General features: G+C 41.4%; 2 protein-coding genes across 6 annotated transcripts in view; both read right to left on the bottom strand.

Annotated features, from left to right (window-relative positions):
- atg16l2 (ATG16 autophagy related 16-like 2) overlaps positions 1 to 7336 on the bottom strand; it is a 46072-nt gene extending 38736 nt beyond the window's left edge. For all 4 annotated transcript variants that reach the window (XM_080731261.1, XM_080731264.1, XM_080731263.1 and 1 more), the window contains exons 1-4: positions 7072 to 7336; positions 2716 to 2770; positions 2383 to 2452; positions 561 to 634 (exon numbers count right to left, since the gene is read on the bottom strand). In XM_080731261.1, the coding sequence (XP_080587387.1) occupies positions 561 to 634; positions 2383 to 2452; positions 2716 to 2770; positions 7072 to 7237 (365 nt within the window). In that variant the 5' untranslated portion in view covers positions 7238 to 7336. The remainder of the gene's footprint in view (positions 1 to 560; positions 635 to 2382; positions 2453 to 2715; positions 2771 to 7071) is intronic.
- A 3669-nt stretch (positions 7337 to 11005) lies between these two features.
- LOC308289544 (WD repeat-containing protein 62-like) overlaps positions 11006 to 25365 on the bottom strand; it is a 34934-nt gene continuing 20574 nt past the window's right edge. The window contains exons 19-32 of one of the 2 annotated variants that reach the window (XM_080731255.1): positions 24368 to 24463; positions 22499 to 22629; positions 20592 to 20647; positions 19382 to 19549; positions 18681 to 18779; positions 17445 to 17542; positions 16817 to 16929; positions 16388 to 16519; positions 15380 to 15494; positions 14455 to 14610; positions 13814 to 13919; positions 12943 to 13225; positions 11932 to 12005; positions 11006 to 11281 (exon numbers count right to left, since the gene is read on the bottom strand). In XM_080731255.1, coding sequence (XP_080587381.1) covers positions 11096 to 11281; positions 11932 to 12005; positions 12943 to 13225; positions 13814 to 13919; positions 14455 to 14610; positions 15380 to 15494; positions 16388 to 16519; positions 16817 to 16929; positions 17445 to 17542; positions 18681 to 18779; positions 19382 to 19549; positions 20592 to 20647; positions 22499 to 22629; positions 24368 to 24463 — 1813 coding nt within the window. In that variant the 3' untranslated portion in view covers positions 11006 to 11095. The remainder of the gene's footprint in view (positions 11282 to 11931; positions 12006 to 12942; positions 13226 to 13813; positions 13920 to 14454; positions 14611 to 15379; positions 15495 to 16387; positions 16520 to 16816; positions 16930 to 17444; positions 17543 to 18680; positions 18780 to 19381; positions 19550 to 20591; positions 20648 to 22498; positions 22630 to 24367; positions 24464 to 25365) is intronic. The other variant, XM_080731256.1, reaches the window with a different exon arrangement.

The raw sequence follows: 25365 nt of genomic DNA, 5'->3' as shown, positions 1-25365 counted from the left end.
GTGTGTGTGTGTGTGTGTGTGTGTGTGCATCTGACCCCCCCCCCCCCCCCCCCCTTCCCTCTTGTAACCTGAGACCTGGTGATGATAATGACACTTCGCTCCCAACTATGGATTGCGCAATATGCCGCCTACAGGCCAAAATGTGGGGAAAAATTGTAAACATTATGAGAAGTAGAGACACATCTGAAGGTGATAAAGTTGATGTTGGGCAAGGTACATGCGTTATTGATTTTTGTATTATGTTTTTTAGACAATTGAACAACTGCTGAACGTGGAGTTACAGATGGAAACACACACACGCATTTTTTTGGGGCGATTCTGATTATGTAGTGGGATGTTTTCCAATAAAACTTGAACTTGAGATTTAAAAAAAAATACATGTTGCAAATTTGCACTTCATGTCCGCTAAGGATATGCTGTGACTACCTTTAAAAGGTAAGCACAATTGGAAAGATTCTGACATTGAGGGTTTTTTTCTTTTGTTAAATAAATCTGGCATTGAGTGAGTTTTAAGTTATCCAATTGTTTAAATATTTTTTATAAATAAAGGTTTTTTTTACCTGACTTGCTGTTCCTCCAGAATTTTGTCTCTGACTTTTTTCTGCTGCTGAAACTCCACCACCTGCATGACCAGCTGAAAATATGACAACTTATTATTATTATTACTTCTACTATCATATCAATATTACTAGGAATATTTAATAGGAATGGCAGTGGTAACACTAGTATGATGGTAGTAGTAGTAATTAGGGCTGTCACGATTATGACATTTTACATGACGATTATTATTGTCACTCAAATAATTGCGATTAACAATTAATTGTGTTTTTGTCGTGACAATCACATTTCTGTTTGGCTTTTGGGTTTTGAAGTTGCACATGGCAGATATGACACATAACCTAAATATACAAAGAAATGACTGACATATTTAAAACTTAATTTTAACTTAACTCATTGAGTGCCAATCCCGAACTAGTTCGGCTTTATTAGCGTATCGCAGAGTGCCGATCCCGAACTAGTTTGGCTTTAAAAAAAAAAGAAAAAATTGAAAAAAAAAAATTTGAATTTTTTTTTTTTTTTTTTGGACCCCATCAAATCTAGTGAACATGATTTCAATCGCGATTTTGCATGTTCCACCCCCATACAACCCCATCTAACATACAGGGCAGCCATGTTTGTTTACATAACATGTAAAACATAATGGCGATTATCTCAAGAATGCCTGAACGGATTTCCAATCGGATTTTTTTGTTTGAAAGCTGTGAACAAACTGCACAAATCCACTTCAATGCAATCCAGGATTGCATTGGATTTTTTAGAGCTCATTCTTCTCTGTTTTTTTCCCATGCATGAGGTGTGCAAGGTTTAATCATGGCTAAGTTGACGAAAATAAGGCTTCTAAAATGCTTGGTAACCAATAGCTAACTTCAAGCTAACTTCATCCTCTTCCTGTACATGCACAAAGGAAAGTGTTCAGGCAAGTCATGGCTGCAGGGCTTCTGCATATACCAGCATATCTCTATGGGATTTTCTATGGCCACTGGGCGCCCTCTAGTGGTGAACGGGGTGGCACTCAAAGAGTTAACTTAATACTTAAAAAAGAACAATGATAGTGGAAATAGCCGATCTACAAGCTCACAATGCGACGCGATGCGATGCGTTGTGAGCTTGTAGATCAGCTATTTCCACTATTTTTTACTTTAAAAAAAATATATGAACATTTTTCAACAATATGTCAAATAAATGCGATTAGACAATTATGTAATAATTGTGACAGCCCTAGTAGTAATGCTAGTAGGAATGGTATTAGATGTACAGTAATACAGCAGAAGCTCAGGCCACTTGGAAATCAGAAGGTTCCCGGTTTCCGATCCCTAAGACGCGTAGCGATATTACGACGTCACATTTGTTCAACGTCCCATTAGTTCGAAACTGGTGAATGCCAACCTGGTGAAATGCTAACCTGCCGACGCTGGTCAATGCTAACCTGGTGAATGTTAAACTGGCGAATGCTACTATGCCTAAACCTAACCCTAACCTTCACCCTAACCTCAGTAAAACTATGCCTAAACCTAACCCTAACCCTTTAGTCGAAATAATAATTCACCAAGGCACTGAACCCCTAACAGGTCCCAATCAGCAGATTGGTGCTTTGCATGGCTCTGGACTCATTTACACCAAGTTGAGAAAACATACCTCCTCCCGCCATTTCAGCTCTGGCTTGGTGGAGAAGAGATAATAACTAGTAGGAATAGTGGTTGTGGTTATTAGTAGTAAATTAGTGTCTCTGGGTGAGAGGCAGGCGTCTGCTAAATGCCAAAATGGTCAATTGTAATACAGTATTACTTCTCCTGTGGTTTTATAATTGTAAAACAGTAGTACTTCTCCTGTAGTTTTCTTCAGCTTGGCGTTCTGGGAAGCCATGGATGACAAGGAGTCACTGGCAGCTGACCTGAAACAAAAGCACACATGCGCGCGCGTGCACACACACACACACACACACACACACACACACACACACACACACACACACACACACACACACACACACACACAAAGACTCTTATAGACAGCTCGACACCAGTAGATTCCATGTACGTTGTAAAAAAACAACATTCAGCACAATCCTCCTCCTAACACACATGCAATGACATTCTACAAATTCACCCCTAATGAACACATGCGCGCGCCAGCGCCACACACACACACGCTTACTTTGTTGTGCACAGAAATCCTTTGGTGAAGTTGGTTTTCTCCAATAGCCTGGTGTCTGGAGAAAACACAAGACAAAAACAGCAGGTGCATCGTTAGAAACAATAGTACAATGATATACGATAATAGTTATTAACAAGACAACAGTACAATACAACTCTACAGTACTATCTCAGCGCAAAACCACACTATTACCATTAACCCAGTTGATGTTACTACTTGGGATAGCTTCCCTTCCCAGTCAAATTAAGTTAATATTAGTATTGTGAGCCAAAAGCACTGTTGCACCTCAATCGGCTCTTACCAAGCAAAGCCGAGGCTCAGTGTAGTACTAGTAACAAGTAACTGAAAGCCAGCAATTTAATAATTCACTTTTGTCCAATCTAGGCCTCATCCTTTTTTCTCTCTACAGCAAATGTCTTTGCAGAAAATAGCTGCATGAAAAATAGCTGCATGAATGAACGTTTACCCACAGAATAGGGACACTATACTATTCACGTGGTTAATAGTGGTTGGATGGAGCTCGAAACAAGGGTCCGCTACAAACTCGATAACAAATACCCGGTATCAATAAGCTTTGGGTTTATCAAGATTGTTATCGAGCATAGCTGAATGATTGTTTTAATGATTGTTTTAATGATATTTAATGATAATATTTGTTACTTTTGTCAAATGTCATCTTCATAGACTGGTCAGCCACAAACTCACATAGTCACAACAACTGGCCAATAAAATAAAAAAGAAATACCAGTTCTGTTCATAATTCGTTGTTTCACATCTTTCCACAAAATACGCTCAATAGTGGGATCGATAAAAGCCCGGCTCAATAAGCAGGATCATTATCAATAATCCATCCCTAGTTAAGTAGGCTAGGGTTCTATTTTCATACTTGTTCCTGGCTCAGAAACGGTTTGTAACACTCAAGTGTTACATTATCATGAACCTGTGAAGAAAAACTAGTACAGGAAATTAAGAGACAGCTGACCGTAACCATGGACGGATTAACCCCCGCGAGGGCCCCTGGCCACTAATTTTTTAGGACCCCCCCACCCCCCACCAATAACCCCACCTTCCCTCTCGACGCGCACTGCCCAGCTCGGATTTTAACTTTAACACCTGCAGACAACAGAGGAGGGTCCCACACATTTGATATTTGATTAACTTTTTAATTTAAATTAATTTGATTTTAGTACATTTTCAACGACCACAAGGCCCAGTTCCCCCAAGGGCCCCTGAGAGCCAAGGGCCCCTGGCAACGGCCCCACTGGCCCAATGGTTAATCCAGCCCTGACCGTAACAGTTCAGAAATGTGTGAAATGTGTGTAGAATGCGTAGAAAAACAATACTGTCTTTCTTCAGAAAAAGACACTACACTTAATTAAATAGTCAATCTAAAAGCCCCCCAAATGCATTTGGGTCCCCATCCGGAATCAATGGGGGTACATTTATTGTAATCAAATTATTGTCTTAGGAATGCGACAAATTCAAAAAAGTATTATTGAACTCAGGTCTCCATGGCATGATCAATAGAAAGGGGGTGAACTACTCCTTTAAGTACAGTACATAATAGTTCACCTTCATTCCTTCAAGATTCAAGATTTGCCATGTCTTTGACATGATGTCAACATAGTTGATGGGAATTGGTCTTGGTTCACTCAGACGTAAAACATAAAACAAGGACAGTGCAGCAGCACACCATAAATGTACGAACAACACCAGGCACGTGCACACATAGACATCCAAGGGGGCTTGAGCCCCTGCCCCTTTATCCGTCTGTAAAAAGTGCCCTCTCCAGACCATGAATGCTGTTTTTACTATGGTGAAAGAAAAGCAAATGCCCTCTTTCCATGCCATGCCTGAAGGCGGCATTCAAGAGAATTGCCTTGTCCAAACTCTCCTGAACTTGAATGCAGCATCTTATGTTGAAATAATTGCCCTCTGTGTGTATAAATCCATGCTGTACGCCACATCTCCAGTATTCACTTGATTATGCTTAGTTCAGCATGGAAAATAGCCGACCTCCAAGCTCACAACGCGTCGCAGCGCAACGCGTTGTGAGCTTGGAGGTCTGCTATTTTCGATATTTTCACCAAAAGACCCTTTTCGAAATTTCAGCCCCTGCCTCTTTCACATTCATATTCTCTGCACGTCCCTGAACAACACCCACAAACACACACAAATAAAGAAAAAACGGGAAACAATACCCAGCAGCAATACTTCAGTGGTGTAAAGTAACAATTCCCAATACTTTTACTTCTACTCCACTACATCCCGGATCCAAATATTGTACTTTTACTCCACTACATTTATTTGAAAACTTTAGTTACTAGTGACTTTGTAGATATAAATTATAATATTATAAAACATACATTAACCACTTTAGCCCTATTCTATACCAAACCTCCGTGAAGTTGGCACCCCATATGTTGAAAACATATATAAAAATGGTGTCATTATTTAGTGCTGGATTTGTGCTGAATTGTGCCGTAAATTTTATAATTTGTGCTGCTATCATTATTGAGATATTGATATTCTAAAGTTATAGTTTTGTTGAGGCTTGCACCCCCAATTTTTTGGCTCCAAATCGGGGAAAAATGGGCTCAATCTTTAGTGCTGGATGTGCTCTAATTTGTGCCATTGAAATCATCAATTGTGCTTTTATATATATTTATATATATGTCACCGGATGATAGAGAAACAGGACGGTCGAGAAACGTAGCACTCGTCATGCAGCACGGGGCGGAGCGGAGCCGCTCGATTGTCCACGACATTGCAAGCGGCGCGCAGGCCAGCGGACCTTGGTCCTGCTCTTCGCCCCCGAGCACCGCAGGTGCGAGTTACGAAGCCGTGGTGAATGCAATCGTTATATTTATGCCCAGGCCGTAAGGCCTGGGCAAGCCCACGATAAACGCCCTGTCCAAGTGACTACAATGGAGCTAATGGCTAAGCTAGGCTAGGCTAGGCTAGGCTAGGCTAGGCTAGTAAATAAAGTCGCAAATAGAGTCGCACACGAGTGACGTCAGCGCCTTCACTAGTGAATGGCTGTTGTCGCCACCTGGTGGTGATTGGTGTGTGGTGAACGACAAAACAAGCGCTCTTACATAGAACGTCCTGCGTTACCCAAACATCCGGTAACATATATACATATTTATATGGTTGAATTAGCAGATTTAGCAGCAGTATACAGATTGACCTACAGAGGGCGGTGTAGAGCAACAGTGTTTCATGGTAGAAGATAGGAGCAGAACAGTGGTGTTTTGTAGAATATCTCAATAATCATAGCATCACAAATTATAAAATTTACGGCACAAATTAGAGCACATCCAGCACTAAAGATTGAGCCCATTTTTTCCCCGATTTGGAGCCAAAAAATTGGGGTGCAAGCCTCAGCAAAACTATAACTTTAGAATATCAATATCTCAATAATGATAGCAGCACAAATTATAAAATTTACGGCACAATTCAGCACAAATCCAGCACTAAATAATTACACCATTTTTATAGGCTATTATGTTTTCAACATATGGGGTGCCAACTTCACAGAGGTCTATAACCAAGGCTATTTGATAGGCCCATATCTGCTATTTTCTAACATTTTGTACTTTAACTTTTGGTACTTTAAGTACATTTTGATGTCAACACTTTCATACTTTTACTCAAGTACATTTTCAATTCAGGACTTTCACTTGTAAGTAACATTTGAGTACTTTTTCCACCACTGCTTAAAGTTACTACTCCACCGAGTAGGGAGCAACTTTAACTTGTCTATACTTTGTTTTGCATCAAATACTGGGTGGGTTGGGCTTATTTGTGCACCAATGCAAACAGCTCACACATGAATGAATAACAGTGGTGTAAAGTAACTAAGTACATTTACTTAAGTAATGCACTAAGTACACATTTGAGGTAGCCTATTTGTACTTTACTTGAGTATTTCCATTTTCAGTACTTTTACTTGTACTCCACTACATCTCATATCTAAATATTGTACTTTTACTCCACTTCATTTATTTGAAAACTTTATAGTTAGCCTAGTTACTTTGCAGATATAAATAATAGGCCTAATATAACAAAACATACATAAACCAATTTAGCCCTATTTTATACCTTGGCTGGACGATCTAAAAGCTCACAAACCGCTATTTTCAAACATTTTGTACTTTTACTTTTGATACCTTGAGAACATTTTGATACCAATACTTTCGTACTTTTACCCAAGTACATTTTGAATTCTGGAGACTTTTACAGAGTATTTCTATAATGCATTATTGATACTTTTACTTGAGTAAAATATGCGAGTACTTTTTCCACCACTGATAACGTTAATGTTATATGGATACAATATGCAGACAGACGTACAGAAGCGGATGAGCTCTTGGAACTTGACGTGTTGATGTTTATCTCTGCGTCTCAGCTGTGTGGTGATGTGATTCTTCCACACAACCTCTGAATCTGGACTGCTGTTCATCTGCATTCTCCTGAGTCCTCCTGGTGGATCTCTCATAGAAACACTGCCTCCACTCATAGCCCAAGACTGGAAGCTGTTTAAACGATCTACAAACACAAACCGATCACTTTGTTTAATGTCTTACTGTCTTTAGTTTGATGGTGCATAAATAAATGGTCGCACTGCCTGCCACTGCCAGCAACAAAAACTGCTGAGATGTCAGAGATGGAAAGTTGAACAGCCAATCACATTCCTGCTTCCCACCATTCCTCTTCCGGGTGTCTTTACGTCACAAGGAACATGTGGGTGGGAGACACGCCCCTATGGACACGCCCCTTCAAAGGAAAAAGGGGAGTTGTTTTTGTTTTAAACCAGGTTGTTTCTCACTCAACTTTTTCCATGTCAAGGAAAGGACCCCCAAATAAACCCTTTTGCAAATCCCGCCCCATTCTGCCCTGTTACTATGATGGGACATTAACCCTGGGCAGATTGTTTTTATAGTGGAAGTGGATGGGATTTTTTTTCCCTTCATAGCCTCATTACAGCTATATAAAGTACCAAAGGAAAAACACCTAGGTGATATTAATAAAAAGGGAAGACAAAGGTACAGTAGTTACATTGCAAAACAGGGGATTTACCCGAAAATATATGTTTTAATTTGTTTAATCCCAGTGGGACAGAATCCTCTTTGCAGATTCTTTTATAGTGGTAGTGGATGCGATTTTTTTTCCCTTCATAGCCTCATTACAGCTATATAAAGTACCACAAAAAACACATCTACGTGATATTAATAAAAAGGGAAGAAAAAGGTACAGTAATTACATAGCAAAACAGTAGTTTCCCCCCGAAAAATAAATGTTTTAATTAGTTTAATCCTCTGGACCAGAGATAGAAAGAGAAGCGCATTGCATCTTGGGTACTAGGAAGAGGACAGAGAGAATGTTTCTCCTCACATAATAGGCTGGCTTTTCGTAATTCTGCCCATTTAAATTATATGTACCCAATCGTGACTCTTAGACCATTGATAAGGTACATGTGAACTAGTTTGTTGAAGCTTATTCGTTATGATGAGCGAGATCGCTTGACGCTTGCCGTCGCTATCACCGTACCGGCCGATCTCCGTGTCGCGCAGTGCGGACAGTTTTTGAAAGCCTGAAGCAACATTCTCCACTGCACAAACTCCACCCCCGATAGCAAAAAGTGAATGATTTTTTCTGGTTGGCCAGTCAGGGAGTCTCAGGGACCAATCAGAAGGCTGACAAACGGTCTATTGACACTTAGCCCGCAGACCCTCATTTGAAAAGATATGCCAGGGACCCCCTAGCCCTGACCCAAGATTTTTTGTCTCTAGCAGTGATTCTCAACCATTTTAATTTCAAGGACCCCCAGTTTGACATGCATTAGGCTACGGACCCCCATGGCATTTCTCTCTCTGAGATCCCAATTTATATTGTAAAATCAATGTTCATTTAACTTTATACAAATGGAAGCAAATGGACCCCATTACGGGTCCAGTTGGTTCCATTTGTACATTCTGATTTACATAGCCTACCCATAAGGGTCCATTTGGTTCCTTACTATCATTTAGCTGGGGAACCCCTGGGGGTCCCGGGGACCCCACTTTGAGAACTGCTTTAAAGGCCAGCTGAAGAGAACAGCTTTATTTCAGCTGGCTAGATTTGAGAATGAATTAATTGGAAATATTAGTAGATAAGTAGAAGTTGTATATAAGTCTGGCTGGTGATCCAGTCATCAAATTATTGGCTTAGGAATGCAACAAAAACTAAGGAATCTATGAATTCAAGGATTAAAATGGCCTCCTGTGCCTGTATTTTAACATCAGTTATGGTGATACTTGGGGAGACAGATATTTTCTGAGGTGGTACTTGGTGTAAAAAGGTTGAGAAGTAGTGTGTTTTAGAGCATATCAGTGGCGCTCATCACAATGTGGGCATAGTAAACAATAGATGCAAAGAATATAGCTATATTATCAAGCGTCCCTAAAGATCCTAAAAACATCAGAAAATATGATAAAGAATAAAGTAGAAAGTGATAATAGAATACTATTCTAATAAATGTATATCTAAGCAATAGATGATCTTTGAACTTAAATGATCCAGTGATCCCACGCTCAAGTAAAAGTTCAATGGCATTATGCTGCCACCATCTGGTACAAAAGCTTTCTGAAACACATTGAAGGACCGCTTGACTTCAACCACTTACAATCTGTTAGTAGTTGTTGGTCCTCAATAATGCTCATAAGATGGCACCATCAAGTCCATCATTGTAGCATTTTGGGAAATACATTTTTAAGCTTTGACCATTTTAAGGATTTTAAAAGTCCTTTATGTAAAACCAGGTGTGGCCTCCTGTCACAAATTTTGCGAGGCCGTTTATACAGACTCTTTGTGGCATTCAGAGATTGTGGAATCTAGCTTGAGAGCCAATGTGTGTTTGCATCACATCACATTCAAATCATGTTTGTTTGCCAAGTATGAGTGTAAAAGTAACACCCAGTGTGAAGTGAGTGGTGCCTTTTAGAAGTCAATTTCATTAGGCATCCCACGAAGCTTGGCCAATGAGCCAAGTGCGGGACAGACATACATACAGAGCCAGATGTAGGAGCGGTTAGCACTGTGCAATTTTTTTTAAGTAATGGGTGTGTGTAACTGGATACCTGTTCTGTTCGCCCTCCCGGCGTAATGTTACACGGCCCTAAACATAACCTCAGTAAAACAGTTAGAACCTACGTTCTCAAGAGTAAAAGTACAATATTTGGATCCCAGATTTAGTGGTGTAGAAGTAAATGTATTGGAAATTGTACTTAAGCACAGCACTTCAGTAAATGCACTTAAAGTAGTTACTTTACACCACTCTTGTCTTCATATTAGCCATGTTATACCAAGTTTAGGTCCCATTCTGCAGTGGCTGGCTCGCCTGGCTGGTAACTCTAAACTGTCTAACCCCAACTTCTTTCTCATCTTGTCCTCAGTAAAACAAATAGCCTACAAGTATATAAAAGGTGAGCGTGAGGTCGGCGGGGGAAAAAAATGGGGCGTACGGCCGGGAGGGCGAAGAGATTGGTTACCGTGTAACTCTAAGTATGAAGCATTCAGTAGCACAGCTAGGAAAAATGCTGAATAAGGCACAGAAACATTTAATTACATTACAAAACTTTATTGACAACAAAAAAAAACGATAAAGAACAAAATTAATCCAAGAAAAAGTGTAATAATAAACACAGTAAAGGACAACATCATGTAAACATGAACAACAGGGGTCAGTCTTATAATTTAAAAAGTGCACTAACTCACACAATCCATTTTTGGTACGCACATTTAGGTCACAGATCCCCATAACTCCCGCGACCTGGCGTTTGCCAACAAGTCACCCCCGCTTGCCCCCACACCCCTGCTCCCCCACCGTTGTGCTCAGACTCGTTGGCAAAAACGACCATGCTTAACTCCCAGTGTACAAATGGCTTTGTACACTCTGGCAGTTACAGAGATTTCTTTCAAGGGTCCATTTAGTTCTAAACTACAATTTAGCTGAGCCCCTCATAAGACCCCTGGGGGGTCACTGGACCCCACTTTGAGAAATCACTGGCCTATAATGTGGGACTGTATTTTGGTTGACAATCATTTGCCTGGGCCTGATGTCACCACTGGTGGGCCAATTTTGGCCCACGGGGCACCTGTTTCCCCAACATTAAGGTCCCATATAGGCCGGATTTACACTGGCAGCCAAATCCAGCCTGAATCAGATCTGTGTCACATCCAGATTGGAATCTGATGTGTTCCATGTGACCATTTAAACCAATCGGATTCCAATCTGGATGCGACACAAATCCGATTCAGGCTGGATTTGGCTGCCAGTGTAAATGGGGCCTAATGTACAAGTACCACCGGGTGAATTCTCAGTCCACCAGCTAATCTTCTAACCGTCTAGCTTGCTCTGGATGTGCTGGACCAACATGGAGGAGTATTTCTCCAGCAGAGCCCGCGTCGTCTCCTCGCGTATGGGCAACTCCTCTTGAGAGACGGTGGCCAGCAGGGTCTGGACTCCAGAGGCCGCCCCCTTCAGGTCGGAGGCTATCTGGCTGTTCGGCTCCGAGTTCCTCTTCTACACATGAACATGACACACATATGAATACATTAAACCCATTTAACTATTGAAAAATAGCAGATATACAAGCTCACGGCGGGGCACCCAGTGCCACGCTGCGAGCTGGTAGATCTGCTATAAAATGTGTGCAAGTCTTTGAATATATTGACGCGATTCTATAAATGTCTTCTAAATCCTTCTAAGGTTTTATGAAAAACAAATGTTTCTATGACTCAGTGGTTCTCAAACTTTTTCATGTCAACGCCCCAATCTCAAAATATGTTGTTCCAGGGAATCAAATATTTGCATTACAAATGTTTGCCACAAAGAAGAAAAAAAAAATATATATATTCAAAGATTTGCACACATTTTTCAAAAATGTTTTCATAGTTAAAGCATAACATAATGGTTAAAGTGCTTAAACTCTAGAGCGACACGGATGCAGGTCTAAATGGGTTAAGACCCAAGGCAGATTCTAACAATCCGGTTTTCGGAAAAAACTTGTGATGCTACAGTAAATCAGTGGTGCTCCAACGTGTTCATGTCAAGGACCCCCAAAAATTACATGTATTTGGCCGCCATCCCCCCCATCTGAATATATATTTGTTCCAGGGACCCCCGGTTGTAAATTGAGGCTGTGTGTCAAAGTTGTGTAGAGAGAGGCTTACCTGCTCGTACAATCCGACAACTCGTCTTGCGGCGCGCATCAACTCATTAATGGCGCGCTGACATTGCTGTTCCTCTGCAGGACACAAAGATACACCAATCAGACAATACACAACACCACATACCATCTGGCACCAAGGGAAGTCTACAATGAAATACCCTGCCAGCAACTCTAAGGGAAGGCCCCACCTTGTACATTAGAACAGTGGTTCTCAACCTTTTCAGGCCGCGACCCCCAAAATAATCATATTTTAACTGGGGACCCCCCGCCCCCACCCTGATGAGCACCAAGAGCTGAGGAATTACTAAATCGCAGATCTATATGCTCACGCCTCGCGAGGCGCTGTGTGCATGTAGATCTGCCATTTTCATATTTATGCCATTTAACTCATTAAATGCCAGGCCCGAGTTTCCCGTGTAAAAAATCAAAAATGCCTAAAATGTATTAGGCATAATTGCAATCGCAAAATTGCATGTAGCCCCATAACAAACACATCTTTCAAAATGGCAGCCATGTTTGTTTACAATTGAAGACTTTGAAGGCTTCCATCTCATGAATGCCTGAACGGATTTCCAAGCGGATTTTTTGTTTGAAAGCTGTGAAAAAGTACACATATGGTGCATGATCTAGGCATGGGCGTGCACGATCCGTGCACTAAAAATTTATCCGTGCACTAGAAATTTAGGAACGTGGCATCCTGGTACTTGGCGGCCATTTTGAAAAGGCATTGAATGAGTTAATATTTGACAATTAGTCCAATTTGTCATAATAGAGGTATTAAAAAAGTCTGTAAATTTTAGAAATGTGCAGCTACCCTCTATACACTTAAACTTTATGTTGGTTTGTTCACTGTTGCGTGGTGGAAACAATGTTGCACATTAAGTTTAATCATCTGGGGACCCCCCTGGGGGATTGAGAAGAACACTACATTAGAAAACAAATACACAACTCACAAGTCCAGAAGTTTAAAGATCAGAATCACTTTACTTTTTTTTCTTCCAATATTTATTACCTGTGGCGTTGTTGTCAAAGACAAGCGTTGGGTCTTCCTGACTCATTGTTGAGGAGCCGCTAAACGTGCGGTTGGAGACGTGGGAAGGCACGCCCTCGTGCCTTCCCACGTCAGGGCTGGAAGGCACGAGGGCGGGGCTAGAAGGCACGAGGGCGGGGCTAGAAGGCACGAGGGCGGGGCTAGAAGGCACGAGGGCGGGGCTAGAAGGCCCATGGGCGGGGCTAGAAGGCCCGTGGGCGGGGCCGAGTCGACTGCTGCTCTGCCTCCCCTGGCAGTCTGCCGCCTAAAAAGTAAAAAATTAAAAATATGAAAAATACTATGGTTTTTTAACAGTTTAATATTTTCATGGTCTGGGTCTGTCATTATATAGGAGTCCTAACATGGTTTCTAAAAATGTAATTAAAATCTGTGAATGTATATACTGTGAATATGTTTAGGACTTTGAAAAAATATATTCTGTAAATGACGTTCCCGTTTAGTGTTTCACCCGGACCACTATGTGCGTGGCACCGAGGTCCCCTATAACTGTGGTTCTTAAGTGGATTCCAGGGACTCTGTGGGTTCCTTTATGGGGGTCTAAATGGATCCATACAAGTCTGTAACTCTAACAGTGTACAAATGGAGCCAAATGAACCCTACCGGGTTCATTTGGTTGCATTTGTACACTGTCAGAGTTAAGGGGAAACGTTAAAATTTTAAAGTTTGAGAAACACTGCCCTATATAATAAACAACACTGACATGTAGTACTCCAGTTACACACTGAAGAAGGCTTACAGGGCCGTAACGTCCTGTTTGTTTGCAGCTGCTGGGGGGAAAAGCCTTCAATAAATCTTGAAGAATTGGTTCTAAAGTGAGTGCTGGTGTCCTTGCCTTAAAGTCTGCCGCCTCACTCATCTCGGGGGAGGTTGGCAGCATGGACTGGCACGTCGACCACATGGTTTGACCCAGCTCGCACGTCTGGGAGGACGAGGGACCACTAGAAATGAGACGCATCAAAAATCAATGAGCTCCAGTCAGTCACGGTTCTATTGTGAAAATAGCAGATCTACATGCTCACAATGCCTCGTCTTGCTAGGTTTTGTGAGCATGTAGATCAGCTATTTTCACAATTTCTGCCTCTAATATTTGACAATTTGGCCAATGTTTAATTTGTCATTTTAGAGGTATTAAAAAGTCCCTAAATTGTCATGCAGATACCCTCAATACACTTAAACGTTATGTTGGTCTGTTTACTGTTGAGTGAGTTGCACATTATAATCTTGGGACCCCCCAAAATAATTTGGAGTTGCATTATAATGTAAACAGGGGAAACAAAATGACTGGATAACTTTTTCTTTTAAAGTAAAAAATTACTTTAGAAATCTTTTAATCTTGTAAAGACAATAACCGGTGTACTAAAACTGAGATCTCTGTTCAGAAACACAGACAGTAAAGACCCACAGTCAGGTTGAGAACCACTGCATTAATTCTTTTGAATTTTGATTGAAAATTCTCAAACTCAGTTTGGTCACCTTGAGGACTGATCCAGGTGGGGGTCAGAGTCAGACGGAGAGCTGTGGTTGCCTGGGAGAGGAGGCTGCTGAGGGGACTGGTCCTCCATGTCACTGGGCTCCTCTGAGATGACAGAGGGGAGGCGCAGAGAGGACGCAGCATGGCTGGTCCCTACCCTGGAAATATGAGCGGAAGGAGGAAGTGAAGACATTGAGCTGATTTCTTTAGCCTTTTAAATATAAGGCATAATAATAATCTTCGTTGTGTTAAAGAACTTTCGACAATGAGCACAATTCCCATGATGCACCGCAATCTTTCATGGGCAGATGTGACTTAGTGTAGTGTCACTGTAAATAGTAACACAGAAATCGCTGGCTTATTGTGTCTAAAAAGACACTTGTATGGATGCCCCCCCCCCACCCCCAACCACTGAATACAAATCGTAAAAATCGCTAAAACAATAGAAAGCAGTAAATGAAAACAATTTAACACTTATCTTCTCTTTTCTCTAATTACACTCTAAAATATGAACCCTTGTTGTAAAAAAAAAACTAAGTTGTCCTTTAAAATGAAAGAACAGAAACAAATAAAAAATGCTGTAAACTGGTAATAAAGTGACACAAATAAAATAAATAAGCACATTTGGATTGAGGTGTTCTAGTTGTGGTTTAAAGCCTACAGTAGCTTTAAACCACAGGTTCTCCAAGTTAAGACCAGTCAGGAAAGATCTGGTCTCACAGGGAAGTGAGACCAGTATAAAGGCATTGCAGTCTAATGTAAACTAAACGGGGGAAACAAAATGACTGGACAACTTTTTCTTGGTCGGCCGAAGAAATGTTTTAAGCTTGTCGAGAAAAAACAACCTGTGTACTAAAACCGAGCTCTCTGTTCAGAAACACAGACAGTGAACAACAAAACAGACAGCATGATAAAGTGTGTGCTGACCTCAGCCGGTTGTGGAAGCGCGACAGGAAACGTGCCGAGATACTCAGGCGAACATTCAGGATGTTCCTGTCCGCGTCATCGTACTCCAAAGTCCTCAGGTCTGTGTCAAAGGTGTCTGGAAAAAAAGGTCAAAGCCAGCCGAGGTTAAAAGCCATTTAGGCCTGAACGCAAATCTGTGTCACATTTGAACCACTTTAACCATTATTTTATGCTTCAACTATAAAAAAATAGCAGATATACAAGCTCACAGCGCAGCACTTGAAAAATCGTGAACATTTACATTTGTGCAAGTCTTTGAATATGTTTGACCCGATTCTATAAATGTCTTCTGAATCCTTTTTAATCAGTGGTTTGTTTCAAGGACGCCCAAAATTACATGTATTTGGCCGCGGACCCCCCCCCCCCCCCTCCATCTCAAAATATGTTGTTCCAGGGACCACCCAGAAGCAAATATTTGAGTGCCAAATGTTCGCTTTTAAAAAGATATATTCAAAGACTAAAATCAAGATTTTTCAAAAATAGCAGATCTACGAGCTCGCAGCACAGCACTCGGTGCCGCACTGTAAGCTTGTATATCTGCTATTTTTGGAGCGGTGAAAGCGCTCCCAATAGACAGGTATGTCCGTGGGTATGTGGGTGGCTGGGTGGCTGGGTGGCTGGCTGGCTGGCTGGCTGGCTGGCTGGCCGTGTCCGTAGCCTGGCAATACCTTGAGTGGCCACACACAACACACTAGTTAAAGGAGGGGCGCTGTTTTGTGCAGGCCAGGCACACTCACCACTCACTCACAGGCACAGTTTAGGCATTTAGCAGACGCTTTTAATCCAAAGCGACTCACACACACACACACACACAGGGTATAGCTGCTCAGATTCACCGCTCCACTTCGAACCGAGGTTTGCTTTTCGATAATTAAAGCATTAAATAATTCTAGGCCTAAATGGGTTAACAGAAAAGGCCACTGCACAGAAGTCTACTAATGTGTTTTATAGATGGGTTATAGAGGGTACCTGCGGTGCTGCCGTCATCGTCGCCACACAGATCCTCGAAGTGTTTCCGCAGAACCACATCTCTGTCAACAACGTCTCTGTCGTCCTCCAGACATCCTGAGCTCTCTGTGGAGCTGCCTTGACTCAGACAGTCTGAGTCCATTGTAAACCATTAACCAAAAAGTTACGTTAATATCAACAATCTTTGATAATAATAACAATCCAACTGATACAGTGTTTGTTGTGACTGTGAGTGAGTTCTAAACTTCTCACAACCAATGCATCAGATTACATGCTGCATCTTTAGTGCCATCGTGTGGCGTTATCTATTTGGTGCAGTTGTTGCGTTCTCTTTCATTCAATCTCGGCCTGACTCGGCTCCACTCGGGTAACAGGAACCGGCGACTTCACTATCAGATACTCTCTGCTCTATGGGAGATGTAGTCTTACCGTCGTTGGCGGTGGAGCTAACACAGCAGGCAGAGTCTGGGCTTAACTCCTCCCCTAAGGGCTGAGGCTCCACCCTCTGGGCCATCTGAGGAGCACCCTGGACACCAAACTCACTTAGAAACACACACACACACACGCAATTAAAATGTTACTTTAGCTATGGAAAATAGCAGATAAACAAGCTCACAGCGCCGCACTGCGAGCTTGTAGTTCTGCCATCTTTGAAAAAGAAAGAAAAAATCATGAAGATTTGTGCAAACGTTTGTAACTCAAATCTTTGTTTCTGGATTTTACATACTGTAGCGTTAGCGCCAGTCTGTAATTTTGTGTCCATATTTTATACTTTGGCTATTCAGAAATAGCAGATCTACAAGCTAGTAGATCAGATCGTGGAAGCAACCAAACGTGTCCAGTGAGAGAGGTTCTATGGTGCAAAAATTAAGCACGTTAATTTTCTGTAAAATTGTAAATGGTAAAAATAGTACCTTTATCCAAGGCGATTTACATAGATTGTGCATTATTCATCCATTCACACACACACACACATTCATACAGCAACGTAATAATTAATTAGTCTAAATTAATTAGCCTGTTAGTCCCAGCCCTCGTCATTAGAGAACAGCCTCACCCTTCTGCAGCCGAGTGGGGAGAGCAACCTGAAGGAAACACGATGTAGTCTCTATGACAACCAGCAAGTCCTTCCTCATTGGTTGGCAACGATGACGCCTACATGAATATATGAACAACAGAGCAACCGATCAGACCTGATCAATGGATAATCTCTGATATTTACCAATAAACCTCACCAGTGTGCTCCATCCTCCATACAGCGAGGCGTCAACAATATACTCATCAAAAGCTGTGATAACTATACAGTGTGATAACCATGAGCTTATTTTCATCCTTTCATAAATTATATTACAAGTCAACGTTATTAAAACTACAATTTAGGCATTTTGCAGACACCCTTAATCCAGAGCGACTTACAATAAGCAGGTAATACATCAATGCAATATCAAGGTAATACATCAATACATCAAATGCATAGAAATATCAATCTAGAAGGGAAAAAAAAATAACGTAGGTAGACCAAGCAATCAGTCTAAACTTTATATAAAACCTAAAAATTCTTTCTAGCTGTCATGTATGGTCATTGAGGGTAGGCAAGTGCTATGGGCTTAGGTGGAGTCTGAAGAGGTGAGTCTTCAGGCCACAGCAGAAGCTAGGGAGTGAGTCAGTCGTTCCAAGTACAACTAGGAGTTTATTCCAGTTTTGGGGCCAGGAAGGCGAATTGTCTCGGACGTCCTGGGGTTTTCAGCGAGGGTTCTTACAGCATCACTGTTGTTTTTGACCGCACATTTTGATTTAGTTAGTCATAGTCTTTTGAATAAAATGTCATTTAGTTTTAGTCACCTGAAAAGTTTTACTAAATATCATACGACTAAATCTACAGTTGATTTAGTCAACTAAAATGCATTTTGGCAGGCCTTGTCGCCTTGATGGCATCGTAATGAATGAATTCACACTTGGTTGCATGCTTAAAATAGCCGATCTACAAGCTCACAACGCGTCGCAGATCTGCCATTTTCAGCATGCAACACCTGAGAGCAACCAAACATAAAGTGACTCTTTTCTCCACTAGTCCCTCCCTAACGTTTTTTGTCTAGTTTTTATTTTGTTGTCTTAGTCATCACAGCTTAGTTTTTATTTAGTTTTCGTCAGTGAAAAAAACGCAGTCGACAATTCTTTTTTGTCATAGTCTTAGTCGACGAAATCAAAACTGGACAGCATCGCTGCGTCAACTGATCTGAGTGAAAACTACCACAGTCATTACTTTCATTACTAGCACTAACTATACCAATACCATGACTACCTGGTCTGCATCGTAGTCACCAGCGTCGTCCTCCTCTCTCAGTAGAGCGTCCAGACTGTGGGGGTGAAAGTTCACGTCCTCCTCCTCCGGCTAGGGACAGGACGATAATGTTATTGTTTAACGTGATTTAAAAAAAAAATAGCAGATCTACAAGCTTACAACTGTAGATTGGCTATTTTTGGCAAAGAGGTTTGTAGAGGGAAAAGAAGAGCAGACTAAAGTATTTGACGTTCAAGTGGTTAAATGTCTGAAAACACACATTACTCCAACATGATGACAGTGCTGTCTAAGCTGTCTAAGAAATCTATGAACATTTTTCAATCTGCAACACAATTCTATACAATATGTAGCAATGGGGGTCCCTGCTTCATCTCTCTCTCAGCTAAGGGGTCCCTGGCCTGAAAACGTTGAAGACCCCTGCTCTATGGCAAAACAGACCTGGAAATAACGTACTGTACTTGATAGTCTTTTTCTCACTATCAAATCTCTTTGCCATAAAATTGCCAATCTACAAGCTCACAACGCGTTGTGACGCGTTGTGAGCTTGTAGATCTGCAATGTTATGGCAAATGTTCCACCCCAGGATAATGGACGTTGGGGATATTTTGATTACGGCGATAATATCGTAAAAATCACAATTTCTTTGGTCACAATAATCGTGACTTGACATTTTCATTCGGTCCCATCCCTACCTCCACTGTGTCAATGGCGTGGGGGGAGGCGGCTTGATGTGGCCAGATAGGCAACGGGGCGCTCAGTCTCTCCCACCGGCCCCTGGGGGAGTGGGGCTGCTCAGCCTCAGAGTCAGGGGTCCCTCTGACCACGGGCACAACCGAGACCGTATTCTGCTCTGTGGCCTCCTGCGTTGGCACGCACACACACACACACACACACACACGAGCCTTGCGTTATTACAACGTTCGATAGTTCAACGTCACATTCGTCCAACGCTGGTGAATGTTAACCTGGTGAATGCTACTATGCCTAAACCTAACCCATACCCTAACCTCAGAAAAACTATGCCTAAACCTAACCTCAGTAAAACTATGCCTAAACCTAAAACCTAACCCTAACCTCAGTAAAACTATGCCTAAACCTTAAACCTAACCCTAACCTCAGTAAAACTATGCCTAAACCCAACCCTAAAACCTAACCTCAGTAAAACTATGCCTAAACCCAACCTCAGTAAAACTATGCCTAAACGTAACCCTACAACCTAACCTCAGCAAAACTATGCCTAAACCCCCTAAAACTTAACCCTTAGTCGGACTAATGGTACGTCGAAATAGAGATTTTACCACACAGACAGTATGAGAGATGCCAGTGGTTCTCCAACTTTAACATTTTCAAGAACCTCCATAACTCAAGATTGTACAAATGGAACCATAACTCAAAGAGCGTACAAATGGAACCAAACATTGGGTCTCTCCATTTGGAAAGCGCCTCACAGAACCGTGATGTGTCCCTGGACCCCACTTTGAGGAACGACCACTGATGTAGACGGAGAGACACAAAGTCTTAGTACACATAAAATAAGAGCACCGTTTACCTATAATCTGCCGTTTTTACTGTTGCTACACTTAAAAATATAAAATAACAAGTGTGAAACCATAGCCATATTCAATCATAGCTATGTAGGTATTTGGTATTGTGAGGTATTGAGGTATGACAATTTATCGCGTAGGCCCAGATAGTAAAGAAATAAGTGTTAAATTGAGCTGTAAATAAAATCTTACCCATCATCATATAATGGACGATTTACTTTTCGGGCAAGCGGTCATGAACTTTGGGTAAGTAGAACATGACCTGTACTTGCACGATGGGCAAGTGCCTCTGAGACCTTAGTATCAACCCCTGTTATGTATGGTTAAGTTGTTAGTAGGAAGACCAATTTGGACTCACCAGTTTACGGAACCACATGGGCATCTTCCTGTTGGTCTCTAGAGGTGGGGGTAAATCTGTAACATAACCAAAGAGCTTCTGTTAACAACTTAGTCTCGCATAGCCAGACAACTATTCCACAATCTCTGAATGCTATATAGTCTGGAACAGCAGCTCCCGAACGGCGAGTATCGAAAACGGGCATTAATGTTCAAAACAATATATTTTAAAATGTCATTTCTACTAAGCAGCAAGCTAAACATGCTTATATGATTTTTATTTAGATAATGATAAATATGTGTGATGTGAGACTGAAGCGGAAGTGACGTGGGGGCTTCACTTCCGCTTCATCTCGCACTCATCGTTTCTATTTCCGTCTGCCAGACTGTATGCTGGGAGCATTTGACCAAATCGCGGAGGCAACAGTCTGGCCACGCGAGACTATTAACAACTAGACCATGAGTCTTCAACAGAGTTACTACAGGGGGTCCTCCAAATCTTTGAGTGATAGATTTTTTTCTTTTTATATTAACCACTTGAACCCTAGTGTCCATATTCGGAGAACTTTAGCCAAAAATAGCAGATCTACAAGCTCACAACGGCTCGCAGTGCGAGGCGTTGTGAGCTTGTAGATCAGATATTTTTGGCAAAGAGCTTTGGTATAGAGGGGAAAAAAACAGCTGAGTACAGAGTGAAAGGTCAAGTTTATTAAGTAGGCTATTGACAGTTTAAGTGGTTAAATATCTGAAAACACAAATTGACATGAATCCAAAATACACTGATGGTGCTGACAAACAATGAAATTACTGTATATGGAATCTATGATAAGGCTGCTTCATCTCTCTCTCAACTAAGGGGTCCTTGGCCTGAAAACATTGAAGACCCCTGAACTAGACCATTCATTAAGTGTTTATATGGGCATTGTAGTCAGCATGACGGCAAGGGGAACAATGTGTGTTTCTGTGACTTGTGGTTCAATGTTTTGATAAAAGTCAAAAGACAAAAGTGCTTTTTTAATGTGTGATTTTGAATATTGAGGACGAGACTGGATGGAGCCAGGGCTCTTCCTCAACCTTTGGTTCAAATTGAGGTTTGACACGTTCATGAATGATAAGAGTTTATGTAAAATAGGCCAATAAACCAATATAAAATTGGAAGCCTATTAGTCAAATTCTGAAAATGTGTTTTTTTCTTTTGTCTTGTAAGTTACTCTTCAAAAAAAGGTAGGCATAAAAAGCATGGGTTTCAGACTACACCTTTTCAGTGTTTCCTCTGTGTGTGTTGACTAAATTGAAGCATTTATCCATGTAATAAGGCACAAACGATGAATGAATTCAACTATTCATTCATTCATTGCAGGTATTCCAAAATGAATGCTGCAAAATTACTAGGACATTTTGAAAAGCAACAGCAATGTTTTCAGAATTATCCTATGGCATGCATCGACTTCAAAATACAGTACATGAATACGTTTTCCGGCAGCTGCACACATTTAGACCTGATCGCAAATCTGTGTCACTTCAGATTTGAACCACTATAACTATTATTTTATGCTTCAACTATTAAAAAATAGCAGATATACAAGCTCACAGCACGGCACAGAGTGTAGACAATTGTGAACATTTGTGCAAGTCTTTGAATATCTTTGATTTGAAAATTACATGTATTTGGCCGTGGACCCCCGATCACAAAATATGTTGTTCCAGGGACCCCCCAGAAGCAAATATTTTAGTGACAAATGATGCTTTTAAAAATATATATTCAAGACTGGCAAAAAACAAACAAAAAAAACAGATTTTTCAAAAATAGCAGATCTACAAGCTCGCAGTGCAGCACTTGGTGCCGTGCTGTGAGCTTGTAGATCTGCTATTTTTCAATAGTTAAAGCATTAAATAATTCTAGGCCTAGATGGTAATGCAGAGGCCGACCTGAGGTCAGATCCAGCTGAGTAGGGGTCACACTCCTGAAGGCTTCGTCTTGGGTCACTTCTAGAGTGGTAGCAGAGATGTCTTCCTCGTCCTCAATCCGAGACAACTCACTGACAATGAAGGTCTGTCTTCTACGAACACACAGTTAAATTCACATGTTCATTGTTAATGTACGGTACACAAGATAAGTGTGCTGGATACCGTTAGCCCGGGGCACAGGTCGAAAAACCAATGTCACAGCTTGTCTCCGTGTGTGTACACATTTTTACGATTTATGGGTTTGCTGCTCGACATCATGCTCTGATGTCACTGTGATGACACATCCGGCACATCTTGTCCACGTATCCGTGTATCTCTGAAGGTCACGCCTGACACTGTGGTTCCCTTGACATATCACTGTGACATCACAGGTGATATCACAAGTCCATATATGGGTATTCCCCAGAATACCTTTTATGCCCATATATGAAGATCCCTGATGTCATCGATATCCATCACTAGCCAGATGGCCAAGACATGGCCCATATTTTGTTTTACTCATTTTGTTTAGTTGTTTACCTTTTAAATGCTACTGTTTACTGTTGTCTTATCTCATTGAATTTTATTGCACTGTATTTTATTCTGCCATTGGAAAGCACTTTGTAACCTTGTTTTGAAAAGTGCTCTATAAATAAAGTTTATTATTATTATTATTATATCTGTTTGGCTGGTTCAGATAGGGATCTCCATGTATGGGCATAAAAGGGATTGTATGTTGTGATGTCATGAGAACCACTCTTAACAGAATCCCTTTTATGCCCATACATGGAGATCCCTGATGTCATCAATATTAAAACTCATTTACTGCCTATGACAAGTATGACGAGTTATATAAATGGGTCCACTCTGCCTATGACAAGTATGACGAGTTATCAATTAGCTTTAATAACTATAAAACAAAAAAGTATGATCGCCGATTCGCCGTCCATAGCGCTCTATGGACGGGCGCTATTCACAAAAAACGGATCCAGATGTTCCAAACCGGAAATGGGGGGGCGGGACAACGACGCCTGTATCCTGTCTGCCGAAATGCCATCCGGTTTAATGTTATGCAACGTCCACGCTGCGCTCAATCGGTTTCGCTTTGGGAAATGGAAGGCTGTTGTGTTTTGTTGCTTACCGTGACTGGATCGTATTGTGAATGGAATCGGTGAACCATCGCGCAATGGATTCGCGCGCGCGCCCACGTTAAAGGTAGGCAAAATCCTGGCGGTGTGGACCCTCAGAAGGGGTCTTAAAATGGGGGTAAATGAGTTAAGCCCAAATCTAACTTCATATGGGAGTGCCATATCTGTGTGGCTGGTTCCGACAGCGATCTCCATGTATGGGCATAAAGGGATGTACCATACAGTCCATGGATCTCCATATACGAGTACCAGGGGTCTCCATATATGGGTGACTGGTGTACCTTACTGTAATGCAGTGCATTATTGATCATGTACAGTACTAGTGTACCTTACTGTAAAGCCCTTTGCACACAGGACAGTTGCACTTTTTTCGTTTGCTGCATGAATAAAACGCATTGGATTTGGTGTGCAAGGCTGTGCGGAATCGGCGCTGCGGATCCCAAAAGGATTCATAAAAGGAGTGATGAGTTTTTTACCGCATGCGACAAGACGCACAAATCGAACTGGGTTCGATCGAGAAAAAAACGCACGGCCGCAGCCACTCGTCGCACGGCTAATTCGGATCCGGTGTGCATGAGGTCATAGAGAATCATTGTTTTCTTTTAAAAAAATGAAATTGTCCGTTTTATCCGTGCGGATAAACGTGCCTGTGTGCAAAGGGCTTTATGCAGTGTATTATTGATCATGTACAGTCCTAGTGTACCTCTCCTTTCTGCAGGGTGAAGGTTTGACGCCTGCAGACAGTCTGGAGGTCATGGTGGTGATCATGTGATGGTCCAGACGCCAGATGAACACGCAACTGAGCAACACAAGAAACCCAAATGAAGACTTCTCCAAAAAAAATCATCATAAAAACACTAGGGCTGCAACTAACTATTATTTTCATAATCGATTAATCGGTCGATTATTGAAACGGTTAATCGATTAATTGCATTACATTTTGCTCAGCTGCCGATTAGGTTTCTAGTAAAAGACAAAATAAGTACCTTTTTCAGACTGCATACTGATTAAAGAAAAATTCAAATAGGTAATTTAAAAAAATAATATTTCTAGTCATATTTTTTGTTCTTGACCCTATATTCCTGCACGTAATTAATACAAATTCCAGTGATTAGTTGCCGATTCGATTACAAGTACTAAATTAGTTGGCAACTAATTGAATAATCGATTCGATTACGATTAATCGTTGCAGCCCTAAAAAAACACAATACAATGAAATAGGTGATGTTTTATTGGTTAACTGGTTTGAATGAATGCGTGTATGATGGTGCGTTCACACTGAAAGCTACGCAATGACCCAAGCGTGCTTTGTAGTAGGGCTGCAAGCGAACCTTCGGGGATTCGAACGTTCGCTCGTTACGTTGGCAATCGAAGTTCGGAATTAATGGGTTCAGGTTTTTTTCTTTTTTTTTTCCTTCTTTTTTTAACACGAAAAATTATTATCAGAATGCGATAGGCCTATTCAGAATATCACAGTAGTAGAGAAAGCCAAATACGAAATAAGTTAGGCCTACCGGTAAACACTAACAGTTAATGGTGACCATTAAAGTAGTTATAAAATGCACCAGAACAGCTTGGAGCGATCAAGGACCGTCCTCCGCTCCAATTCCACTCCTGTTTGGGGCCGTGAACCAGCCTCGCTGACACACGCTTGATGACAGTAGAGTGAGAGCAGCTGAGCTGGGCAGAGACAGACGTGTG

The sequence above is a fragment of the Nannobrachium achirus genome (assembly GCF_963921795.1).
Source record: "Nannobrachium achirus genome assembly, chromosome: 8".
NCBI lineage: Eukaryota > Metazoa > Chordata > Actinopteri > Myctophiformes > Myctophidae > Nannobrachium > Nannobrachium achirus.
Note: the sequence above shows the minus strand (reverse complement) of the source record. Positions and strands in the feature narration are given on the sequence as shown.